This window comes from Tiliqua scincoides, chromosome 7 (assembly GCF_035046505.1).
Source record: "Tiliqua scincoides isolate rTilSci1 chromosome 7, rTilSci1.hap2, whole genome shotgun sequence".
Classification (NCBI taxonomy): domain Eukaryota; kingdom Metazoa; phylum Chordata; class Lepidosauria; order Squamata; family Scincidae; genus Tiliqua; species Tiliqua scincoides.
The window spans coordinates 72,151,354-72,164,250 of record NC_089827.1 but is presented as its reverse complement, the minus strand read 5'-3'; the positions used below and the strand labels follow the sequence as shown (position 1 = coordinate 72,164,250).

The window sequence follows — 12,897 nt, the reverse complement described above, 5'->3', positions numbered from 1 at the left end:
TGGCTGGAGCAGAAAAATGTGTGCTTGGTCCCAAAAGCATGTTACTGGTGCGCATTTCTTTAAGGTATTTGTATCTCTCCTTTCTCTTACGCACGTGGCAGAGATGTTGCGGTTTCACACTGCAGTGACCTGTTAAGTAGTAACCGTCCTTAGCTCAGCCTGTATTTATAAACATTTATGTTGGCAAGTTTAAGAAATTTTGGTCCAAAAAGAACCTCAGATGCATTTCTTCACAAGCCATATATACTCCTTGCAGAAGGATTGTTTAGCATTATTACACATTTTCTATGCTGCAGGTCCATGCCGGTGCCAATTTGCTGGGGGCCTTGGGGGGGCCAAGCCTTGTACTGCCCCCCCCCAGTAGTGTAGCTAGAGGGTGTGCAAAGCACTAAGTTTTGCAAGCACCTGAATGCGCCATGCAAGGGGCCCTGCCCTTTCAGAGCTATTGTTGCACTCCCTCTAGCTTTGCGCCCCCTTTAACTACACTACAGGCCCCTCCCCCCGTGGCACCCTCCTGCCCACTATGAGAGGGTACATTGGGTGTTTCTATTGCCAATAGGCCTGGCTAAGTGGATCATATGAAACATACGGGCACTCAGCCAGTGTCCAACCAAGATGGCCTGCGACACCGCTCCTGCTGCTACTATTAACCCTGTTTTTCTGTGTGAATGTACTCCACAGCAGTAAGCAGATTTTGTAGCTAGCTGGCACTATTTCTTATTTACATTATCAGAAATCATATTAAGGAAATCATATTAAGGTGTCATATTTTTACTGAAGTCCTTTGACAAATTACTTACCTATAAAAGTTCTTTATGATAACACAAAGTGCTACTGGAACCTATTTTTTTTCCAACTTTTTCATTTTGTTCACAAGTAATTTCCAATATGCTTGAAAAAAAGGTGATTTAGGGGAGACCTGATCAAGACTGATAAAATTATGCTGTGTGGAGGGAGGTGTTTCTCTCTCTTTCACAATACTTGTGGAACCAGGAGTCATCTAATGCAACTGAATGGTGGGAGATTTAAGACAAAGATGCCTTTAAAAGGGGATTGGACAAGTTTCTGGAGGAAAAATCCGTTACGGGTTACAAGCCATGATGTGTATGCGCAACCTCCTGATTTTAGAAATGGGCTATGTCAGAAGGCCAATGCAAGGGAGGGCACCAGGATGCAGGTCTCCTGTTATCTGGTGTGCTCCCTGGGGCATTTTGTGGGCCGCTGTGAGATACAGGAAGCTGGACTAGGTGGGCCTATGGCCTGATCCAGTGGGGCTGTTCTTATGTTCAAAGGAAGTACTTCTTTACAAGGCATATAATTGGCCTATGGAACGTGTTGCCACAAGATGCCATAATGGCTACTAACTTGAATAACTTAAAAAGGCAGTTTAGCAATTGTGTGGAGGACAGGTCTATCCTTAGGTACTAGTCATGACTACATGCTACCTCTGGGAGCAGTGGGAGTATGACTACCAGTTGCAGGGAGCAACAGCAAGAGACAAGTAAGTTTTTCTCTTCCGCTTGGGGGCTTCCTATTGGGAACTAGTGGGCCCTTGTAGGAAACAGGATGCTGGGCAGGTCTTTGGCCTGATGCAGCTGGGCTCTTCTTATATTTTTAATATCAACTGAGGCTGGAGGGCATAAGCATAAGGGGAACTTGGTCATGCAGAATCAAGTTTATAGAATATTGTGGTTCAAACAAAACCAATATTTAATCTTGTTCAAAATAAGCACTCACATGTTAGGAAAGACGTTTGTCCCTTATTTTGTTGTTCCTCCAGACCAAGCTATACACAACCTGCTATTATTTCCCACTGACGGCAGGATACAGTAGAACTATTTTGCAGTAGTTTGCAAAACACACTTTACAAATGTTTGTAGTTAGTTTTCTTTTTTAAAAATCTGGCCTCTGCAAAGAGCTTATTTGCTCAAAGCAGGTTGGATGCATTATTCAGCAAAGCATCAGATAATAAAATAATTTTTGAAGCACTGTGGAACCCATCTGTCCTTTTTCCCCCAGCCACAGTCATGCAGTGGAATAGCTACGGGGGGGGGGTGATGCAGTAAGTACTGCAGGTTCTGCAACACACTGTGTAAGTAGCCCCTACCACTCACCATCAGAGCTGTTCTGGGCAGTGTGTTGTCATGGTGAGAGAAATGGCTTACATGTTGTGTTGCAGCACCTGTAGTACTTACCTTACCACTCCCCCTATAGCTACGCCACTTTTCATGCAATCCAACTATGGAGCTCTCATATGTTGCTACCCTTTGAGAGGCTAGATAAGGTGGGGTGTACTGTGAATACCAGTGTCTATCTTTTAAAAGCCCACATTTCTTTAAACACCGGTATGCGGTTATTATACTAGTAACTACAAAAGCGACTAACGTTTTAGAAACACAAAAACAACCCTTTTCATTTTTTGCTATACTTTTATTATTTACAAAGATTAAGCGGAAGTATAAAAAATATCCCCAACAATAGTGTGTACTCTTAATACTATATGAAGAGTGTAGCGAAGAATTAGACAGAAGGAAAGTAATTTCTAAACAGTGAAGAAGATTCACAAGCCGTGGTGAAGTTAACACCCACTAGCAGTGCAATGTTATAAACAGGAAGCAGCTTTACATAACAAAAAAACAAAAACAAAACAGCTTTTTAAATACAGAAATAGCACCTTTTACAAAAAGAATGGAAAAATGTAAACGTGGTAGGTAACATTCAAGTATATAAATCATGCACACGCTCTTCTCCCCACAAACACGTTTGTACCAGAACATGGAAGTTTTGCTAGCCCGGCAATCCTGCACAGTTCCAAGCGTGCGCCCTTGGCTTCAGTGCGAGAGACAGATACGCCTGTCTTACCGGAAGCAGTTCCGCAATTTAAAAAAAAATACAACAGAGTTTTTTGGAATTAGAGACAACCAGTCAATCTGGGCAGCAGCCTTGTAAGCACTTGGTTTCACTGGCCACTGAAACTTACAGCGTCACCCTCTGGCTTCCATTTGCAACAATGAGAATCTTGCCAATGATTCACTATAAAAATGTAAGGCCCAGAAGTTCCACCTGTTTCATCATCAGTTAGGCACCAGGCTCGATTCTGCTCTCATTAGCCCCGTTTCCACCTCAGTTTATCCTAGTGTGTAGACTATTAGAATCTAGCCCATCGTGATTAAAATCTAACTCGTATCCGATTCCACCAGTTCATGCAACTACTACTGCCCCTCTCCCCAAACTAATACCAGAACAGGCCGTGCTGACTGGTCTCTTGAATATGTGATGGTAGAACAAGTTTACACAATCCAGAAGCTTCTCCTAAACTTCCAGCTTGGAGTTCAAGTGCACAACTACAATGGGGAAGAATTGATCTGAAGCTTCTTCTCTTCAACCTGGGTGGGCAGGAGTTCGTAGATGTTTAACAATGTTAAATATGTATATTTAACAATCCTTTTGTTTAAATCCGACATAGTTTTCTGAAGTTGCATGTTCAAACAAATTTGCTCGTCAAATGAATTTGTGCCCACAAAAGGAATAAGACCTCTTTCCTTTTCTGCCTCCAATTCCACGTGATCAGCGTAACAAGGTAAGCGGTTTAGAAAGTGTCATTAGTCAGTCATGCTTCACAGCTCAATCCTACACTTACCTTAACCCAGATCAACAGGTGCTGTGCCAGCCCAGGATGTTGCAAATGTGCAATAAAGCACATTCACAGCACCTGGTGAGTAGGCTGCACCAGCCAGCCAGAAGGCCTGCACCAGCCAGCCAGCACCAGTTTCGGATCTGTGGCTGATGGAGCAGGTAGGTAGGCACCCCTGTGGTGCAGGGGTGGCTGGAATGGGGCAGAACAGGGCAGAGGGGTTGATCAGGCCTGGGAGGGGGAAGAAGGCTTATGGCATATCCTTTTCCACCTCCCAAGCCTTTTCCCTTGAGATGAGGCTACTCAGACTTGCACCAGCAATTTCGCTGGTTCAGATTTGAGTAGCCCCATTGGGTAGGCAGAGGCTAATGTCCCCTTACCTCAAGTAGACCTCCAGCCTACTCCTAATTAGTATATGTTACTGGTTGCTTGGTCATATGCTTGGCCCTGCTGTGCTGGTACTGGTTAAGATTGGGCTGTTAGAAACAGAGTAATAAAACAGTGGGACTTTCTCTTTAAGGATCGGCTCTTGACAATCACAATCAGGAAGTAGGGGAGCCTGATTCCTAGTCAGCACCACTGATGACCTTTCAGTTAATTACAGCAGTCTGCTTTGAGCCAAAATTGGTTCCAACTTAAACTAGCTGAGAAGGGGTAGGCACATCAATTACCCAGCCACCTGCTACAGTTATGCTTGGCAATAGTTGTGGTGCTAACAGAAGATTTCATTTCCCTTGGGAAAACTTAAATGCAGGTGTATTAAAAACAGGTAGAAGTCACTTAAGCATGCAAATTCTGTAGTGTACAAACTTTTTACAGCGTAACAGTAATCGGCTTCTCTTCATATTTTAAATCTTCTAGTGAATGGTTTTAGTGCTGAGGTTGAAAGAACACATCTTCTCTTCCTCCTTGTAAGGCTGTTACTGGTCTACATCTAACATATAGACAATCCCAATTTATTTTGCAACTCCGCTAAATCATAGTTAATTTCTTTTTAGTAACATAATTCAAAACATAAAATAATCTTAAACACACTAAAACCATACTCCCCCCCAGACACAGTCCAATGACATCAGAACATATCTGACCTCAAGCAAGAAACGCAGAAAAATGAGTACAAAGTCATTAAAAAGATCAAAAGACCCCAGGATTTAAAAAAGAAAGAAAGAACTGATGATACTATCCATTTACTTGATAAGAAACTTAGAAGTAACATGATGATAGAAGATTCTTGTAAAAATCAGCACATGCCATTTTATGTTATTAAACTGGTAATGTAAACTCAACATTTGTACTCCCCAATCAATCTATAGAAAATTGTCCTCAAGTGCCAGTATACAAAATTTGGGGGCAATGCAATTAAAATGCATTTTCTATTCCTATGTCCTACTTTCAACAAAGAGCAGCTTACTCATTACTCAAGATTTAATTTAAACCTTTTAACTAATCACTTCATAATTTTGGCTTCCATGTGCGAGTCTACAAGTCCTCCATTCCTTCCCCATGCGTATTGCATGTGACTACAGCCACGGTTTATGGTGTTCATACCATAAACACTCTGCACTGTGTTATTTCAATGAAAATATGATAGCGTAACATAACTTATGCAAGTCCAATGTGGACATGGCAAGCTGATCGTTAACATTTCCTGCAAGGGTCACCTTTGTAGAGCCTACAGGTTCCATCTCGAGAGTCCTGGTTCAGGAACAAACTGGATGGGACTGTAGCTCACATGTTTAAAAGGAGGAATGAACTGATAACATGTATATTTTAGAGTGTCATAATTCTTAAAATAACCTGCCAGTTTCAACAGTTTGGGGTACAAACTGTTGCGCCAACTGACAATCAACGTATATCCTTGTTTCTGTGCAGAACATAAAATAGAAAAGTTGCGAAGTCCATTAATACAAACCCTACTGAAAAATTTAAAACTTCACAGTTATTTTGGTCTTAAGTTTTTCACATGAATACATTCATTTGTACTGTAAATTATTAGACTTTTGCTTAACAAGTGCAGGGACAATTGTACAACAGTCAACCACATTCAAGTACTCTGCAAAAGCCTGTTCTGACATTGCGAGCAAATTTCTACTAAACTGTACTCTTAATATGCCTGGTAAAGACACAGATGCTACACAGCTTCATGTAAAGATCTCCGCTGCCTACAAAGCTCATATACTGATGCAGGGTATATGATAATCTTAACACACTTTATGTGTTAACAGAGTATGTGTAAATATAGTGGTTCTCTATACACAGATTCGGAACCTGCGGGTTTGACCCACTGCGGGTTCCGAACCCACAGCTTGAGGACTCACAGAGGACCTCTGGTTGCATCCAGGAGGTCTTCTGAGTTGTGGGGAGGCCACGTGTGGCTTCCCTTCGCCTCAGAAAACAGGTCAGACTGCAGATTTCATGATCTGTGGTTTTTGGCATCGTGGGGATTCATGGAACAGAACCCTTGTGTCCCAAGGACCAACCTGTACTGTGCCCCCTATATAAGTGCTAGCAAGCTCTCCCTTTTTGGATTTTGGAACAGAGACTGGTGCACCTCGTCAAATATCACAAACAAAATTTCTTTTCTTAAAATCCCAAAGCAAGATTTGATGTTTCCTCTCTTCAATCGACATGCACGCAATTTAATTTCTAATCAATAATAAAATTTACTTAACTGGGTTGATTCACAAGGGAGAAAATTAACCAAAATAGAGGATCAGTGTATAGTGGGCCAACACGGAGGCTCTGCTTGAAGCTGCCCATATCCCTGCGGTGTGCTGAATCAGTCCGAGCTGCTGCTGGAGATTTCTAATCTTCGCTGAACAGAACTGGTCGTTCTGCTTTGGTTCCCTTCATTCTTTCGACACGCAGCAGGGTCTTCGAGGCTGCCGGGTGTTTTGAAAAATGCTTCTTGGTGTGTGGGACGAATGCTCTTGGGAGTCAGGGGGGCTGAAGAAGGCTAATGGTGAAAGACAAAAAAGCAGTTCAGTTTTTGTTTTTTTAAGATCTCAAACCCAGTTCTTCCTGTAGCTAAAGAACTTTCAAATTGCAAGAAATCCTCAGCTTCGTAGAAAGGAATGGGATGTTGACCATTGACACGGACGGAACTAGAATTTCACTTTGAGCTCCTGATCAATCCGTGCCTGCCCACCTGAATAACAAGATGGTCAGGAGGGACAATAATGATCATCTTTTTGGAAGGGGGCAGAATCAGTCCTCTCTTCTCTTAAAGAGATTTTTTGTCTGGTCAAGTGCTGGCAGTATCAATCCTCTTGAATGGAGGCAATTGCCGGCACCAAGGACTAGTTAAGAGCCTGGAACTGGCTATATTGCACATGCTTTCATACTAACCGCTGCTAACTGGGTAAGAAGCACTTTTTCAAGTGGGTGCTCCTCTTTTATTTAGCAGGGAGGTGAGTAACTGGCCCTCCTCACCCCAGCAGTATCTTTTCTAGTGGCTGTCCACTGGTGTGTTTTTTTATATCGGAAGCCTTTTTGGGACAGGGAGCCATTAGTATTTGATTCTTTATACTTTGCAACGTTGGGCAGAAGTGGCTTAAAGCCAACACAAAAGTCTATGCAAATAGGCTACATTACAGCACATCCTGGGCTCTGGGGAAGGAGGAGGGAATTCAGTGGGATGAAATGTGCCTGAATAGATGCTGGATTCTACTCTCATTTATAAATAAGCATCTGGTTGGAAGATTTCCATAAACAGGAATCTCTGTTCATGATAATAAAACATTTCACAGTCTTAGGCTGCAATCCTAGGAGACTAAGCTCCACTGAACAACATGGGACTTGTTTCTCAGTAATGGTGCGAATCTAAATACACCAGGATGGTCTAGTGCAGTGTTCTTCAACCTGTAGGTGGGGTTCCTCAACGGGGCTACAAAACCTCATTTTGGGGGGTTGTGGCAAGCATTTAAAGCCCGTGCAAGTGGAGGCTTGGATCCAATCCAATCATGGTACTGCCTTATCAAAACCAAGTTCTTGTTATAATTCTCCACAGCCTCTCCTTGTAACTCCTGCCCTTCTCAGGCTGCTACCTCATGAGGTAGGGCTAATTATTATTATTATTATTATTATTATTAACAGTATTTATATACCGCTTTTCAACTAAAAGTTCACAAAGCGGTTTACAGAGAAAAAAATCAAATAACTAAATGGCTCCCTGTCCCAAAAGGGCTCACAATCTAAAAAGATGCAAAAGAACACCAGCAGACAGCCACCAGAACAGACACTGCTGGGGTGAGGTGGGCCAGTTACTCTCTCCCTGCTAGAAAAAGAGGAGCACCCACTTGAAAAAGTGCCTCTTACCCAATTAGCAGGGGTTTACCCAATTAATGGGACGGGTGGGGACAGAGTGTGAGCAGCTAAGGGGACAAGGTCTGGGAGGATCAAGTTCAGGGAGGGGCTGGGATCAGTAGTCTCATACTTTAGTTATTTATTTATTGGGGTTACAAAAAAAGGTTGAAAAATCACTGGTCTAGTAGTTTGGGTGTCTGACTTAGATCTGGAAGATCTGGGTTCAAATCCTGGCTCAGCCATGAAGCTCCCTGAGTAACCTTGGACCAGTCACTATCTTTCAGTCCTCACAGGGTTGTTGTGAGGACAAAAGGAGGGGAGGAACTATGTCCACCACCCTGAGCTCCTTGGAAGAAGGGTGGCATTAAAATGTGAAATAAATATGCATATGATTGTGCTGTTTGACTCGTTAACTGCCAAAAGTGCATTGAATTTTTGCAAATTGAGTTGAACAGATTCTTTGGACCATCTCCGAGTCTTCCACCCTTGCGTTAGGCTAACCTTCTCCTTCTCACCTGCTGCAATTTCAGAAGGGTGACTGGGTGGCCCATGCAAACTGGTGAGTCTGTTTTCATGGAACTGCAAGCAGATCCTAGCACTGGGCTCAGGTGAACAGCCGAAGGAATCTGCTGTGGCGGTTCCCGTGACGACAGCTGTGATGAATTTGGAGTAACCATTGCTGGGGTCCCAATAAAAATGGGTGTTGTAGATGCCAGGCCGGGCATAGTGAGGTTCATGCAGGTGACGTTTGGGAAGGAGCTGGCAGGAGCAGAAGAAAGCTGGCTTGTGACTGCTGGGGAATAGATCAGAGGGAAAGGTGCCAAGGCTGTTGATGGAACCATCATACAGGGAACATTAACTGAAGGCAAGCGGCTTGAAGGGAGGCTGACAGGACCAGGCGCTTGATTGGCAGGAAACAGGAAATTAAAACCATTTAACCCTAAATGAAAGAGAGAAAAACAGAGACAGGTCCTGCAATTAGATAAGAAGGCCCTGGATGCCCTTCTTTCAAGACAGGGAGACATAGGAATGTGATTCCAATGAGAAGCAACAATATGCAACCTGGCTTCCCTACAAACTGAATGTGGCTAACCAACATCCAACATCACAAATGTAGGGGGGGAAAAAAAAAAAAGAAACCTTTAACTTCCAGGATAATTGGTCTCCCCTTTATAATTTACTAAAATCCCCCAATGGAAAATCTGCCAAACCCAATTGGATCACAGCATTTCATTGCTTTTTAAAAGCCCTTTTGAGTTGACAACATGTGTGCTCCGTGTTATTGAGAAGCATATCTGAACTCACTTGTGTTCATGGATTTGGTTGCATATTTACATTGTTTCCTGCTTTGCTGTTTGATGTCTTCTATGCTGGAATTCAAAAATTCTAATGTTTTTGTAAAAACAAGCCAAAGAGACCACCGACATTAACGGGAGCTTATTCTCTGTTGCTTGTGTGCTTACTGAATACCAGGCTATTGCCAGAGTGGGAGCTGGGGGTTAGCTATTAGTGGGTCAAGTTCAGCAATCTCGTATCTGCTGCACAATTCAAAGAATGTGTACTCAGCGTTTTAAAACAAAACAGATTTCAAGCACTCTTTGTTCCAGAAAAAGCCTGAACGTTTTAAGAACAGCACGTAAGGTGCTGTGGGTGTTCGGTGGGGGGCTCTGGCAGTGAGCTTCAAACAACGTACTCCTTGCACTATCACAACTGCTTCCAGCCTTCTCTTTGCTGCAGTGACACATGCACCACCTGTAACATGGCTGGGTGATTGCAGCCAGGTCACAGCCTGACACAGCAGAGGTCCCTAGTGTACCGTTGACATGATCTCAGTCCCAAAGCCAAACTATACAAAATGCAGAAGAGGAGAGGCTTTTTCTTAAGAGTAGTGTGCATGTTTGTGTGGGGATGTTGTATAAACACTGTGGTGCTGGGGAACTGGGTTTAGCCCTATTGCCCCATTTTCCTGATCCAAATCCCTCCCAAAGCTGACATTTGTCACTCTGTACTTCCTGTATGTGTTCCACACCAGGTAGCAGCTTCGGCAACAGGAGAAGAGGAACACATACAAATGGAAAATGGTGTGCTGTAGGTTTAACAGCCTTGGTCCAACCAGTCTCATATTTTAGAGCAGGGGTGTCCAAAGTTTTTGGCAGGAGGGCCACATCATCTCTGACACTGTGTTGGGGGCTGGGGAAAAAAATTAATTTACATTTTTAATTTGAATAAATTTACATCAGTTTACATAAATGAATATATTAAAGGTGAACTTTTATGAATGAATGAAGGTCTTGCAATAGCTCAAGGCCTATAAAAGGCCTTGCACAAAGCAAGGCTGGCCTTTCCTTTGCTGCCGCTACTGCATCACAGGTGTGAAACAGCAAGCAGTGGAGGAACCCCTCATCCCACAGCTCACGTGAGAGGTCAAACAGTCGCCCTCACGCTGAGAGCAGTTGCATCGGGCCAGTGTGGGCTCCAACAAAACTCTGGAGGGCCAGAGGCTCATTGGAGACTGGGGGCTCCCTGGGGGCCGCATTGAGAGGCCTCGAGGGCTGCAAGTGGCCCCAGGGCCAGGGTTTGGGCACCCTGTTTTAGAGAAACAAACACCTGGAGAGGTGATCAGGGATCTCAGACATCTTGTCTAGTTTGGCTCTTGGTTCAATTCTTTTAGAAACCCAAGTGACTTTATTGACTTCTTAGGAATACCAGAAGTCTGTGTAGGAATTCCTTGCTATTCTTCAGGCACTTCATTTGAAAAAATATACCATCTGCACACAAAGTCAGTGTCTAGATCTCAGAGTGGTCCTTACCAGCAGCAGGCTGTACGTAGAGATACTGTGGAAGGAAAGACTGTTTGCCATTTTCTTGAGAAGGCCGTTCATTTTCCTTTGCATTTTCTTTCAGATCTTTGCTCCTGCGTGGCTTTTCTTGCTCCTGAATGTCTAAAGGCTTCGCTGTGGCGGCTTCCACACCAGCAGGAGTCTCCAACTTGAGCCGAGAACCTCTTAGATGATCGATGGAATTGCATTTACTCTCAGGGGAAGATTCTGCATTCATTGGCTTAATAGTCTTCTAATGAAAAACAAAGCAGAAAAGAAAAAATAATCCACCTTTCCTAAGTGAGATGGCCAAAAGAGGAGTTCCGAACAGCTTATATGTTATCTTTTTAATGAAACTGCTTTCTTGCTAAAGCTTTACTCCCCACTTCCTTGGACAGCCTGCACAGGAACATTGCTTTCTATCACAGAACTGTCTGGAATTAGTTCATGGACAGAAAGTGACAAAGCGGCACCAATTAGCAATCTGTTCATGAACAAGGAATAGCAAGCACTGCCACAGTCAGAGACAGGGAGCTGGGTGGTGTGGTGATGCACTCAAATAATTCTCTTGGAACACGCTAGAGTATACAGTGGGCCCTTGGTATCTGTGGGGAGATCCATTCCAGGAGCCCCATGGACAACAATTTCTGCAGATAAACAAATCCTTGGGGAGGGGGGCCTGCCAGGAAATTGGAAGTGCCTCAGAAGGATCTGGGATACCTTTTGAGGCACAGGGAGGCCACGTGCAACTTCCCCATGCCTCAGAATGTCTCCCAGATGTTTCCGAGAGGCACTTCAGGTTTGCTAAAAAACTGGAAGTGCCTTTCGGAGAGCTTCTGAGGTGCAGGGAGGCCATGCACAACCTCCCTGTGCCTCAGACATCTCCCAGACGCTTCTAAGATGCCCATTCCAAGTTGAATAAATAGGGCCTTCTTGGGTGCATAGAGGGTTAAACCCACGGATAAGGAGGGCCTAATGTATCTTCAACCAAACCCAACTGGCCAGAGATCCTTCTTCAGCAGAGTGAGATTTGACTTTCTGAAATGTCTTTGAGCTAAGTGTTGAGAATGCCGATCTGTGGGAAAGCCAATAGCTAGGTGGTCCTGTCTTTGCGCAGATGTGGGCGCTAGCCAACTTTTTGGTTCTTTCCTCCTCTAAGAAGCTGCAAAAGAAAAACCACCACCCACCACTTTCCCATCTCAATACAGGGTCCAACCACACTAAGACCCCAATCAAACATACCAGCCAACATCAGGTTGGTCTGACCATAAAGCAGTCAGCACCAGCTGCAAAAGACACTCCGTCAGTGAGCTACATAGCGCACTGCTGGGAGCACCAGCAGGAAGGCCTGAACTTTCCAACCCACGTTGAAACGTCTCCTGCTGATTGCTGATGGTCAAAGATGTTTGAAAATGGTGTACTTTTCTTTACTCAGAAGTAAGCCCATTGTGTTCAGTAAGACGTGGGCTGCAGTCCTGTTTTATTCACTGGAAACAAAGGCTGCAATCCTAACCATACTTTCCTGAGAGTAAGCCCCATTGAATAAAATAGGACTTAACTTCTGAGTAGACCTGGTTAGGATTGTGCCCAAACACTTCTACTGATGGAGATAAGTCAGTGGGAGAGGTAGGAGGGTGGAACAGGGGTGGGGAAGGCAGGACAATTAGGTTTTAGGAAAGGGATGGGATCTTTGGCACCAGCACTGCCAATATCCTAACCCCCTTCCTGGACCCATTGTTCCAGCGCGGGTCAACATGGACTTGCAACAGCTATTTAGCTCTTGCAGGTCTGAGTAGACACCTCTGAACCATGGAGACTTACTTCTGAGTAAGGGAACAATTGTTCCCTTACCTAGAGGAGGCCTCTGCAACTGCCTCTCTACTACACCACAGCAGTCGCTATTTTGGCACTACTACACCAATGGAGGTGTGTGCGTGGAACGGATAAGATTGGGCTGTAACCAAGATACATCCCTGCTTGTTTACTATGTGTCTCCACGGTGACGACTGTAGCATGTGGAAAGGTGTATTTATACAGTGAATACATGACCTGGGACTATGATTGTGTATAATGCATTTCTGAACGTTTTCCATGTGTTACACCGACCTTTGTTAAAGCATACAGGAGACTAAGAGGAAC

The 12,897-nt window shown here is 44.0% G+C and overlaps 1 protein-coding gene across 1 annotated transcript in view; it reads right to left on the bottom strand.

Annotated features, from left to right (window-relative positions):
• Positions 1-6,413: 6,413 nt before the first annotated feature.
• The window catches only part of LOC136657388 (transcription factor E2F7-like), a 28,546-nt gene continuing 22,062 nt past the window's right edge, over positions 6,414-12,897 (bottom strand). The window contains exons 10-12 of the mRNA XM_066634221.1: positions 10,750-11,011; positions 8,455-8,879; positions 6,414-6,590 (exon numbers count right to left, since the gene is read on the bottom strand). Of these exons, the coding sequence (XP_066490318.1) occupies positions 6,414-6,590; positions 8,455-8,879; positions 10,750-11,011 (864 nt within the window). The remainder of the gene's footprint in view (positions 6,591-8,454; positions 8,880-10,749; positions 11,012-12,897) is intronic.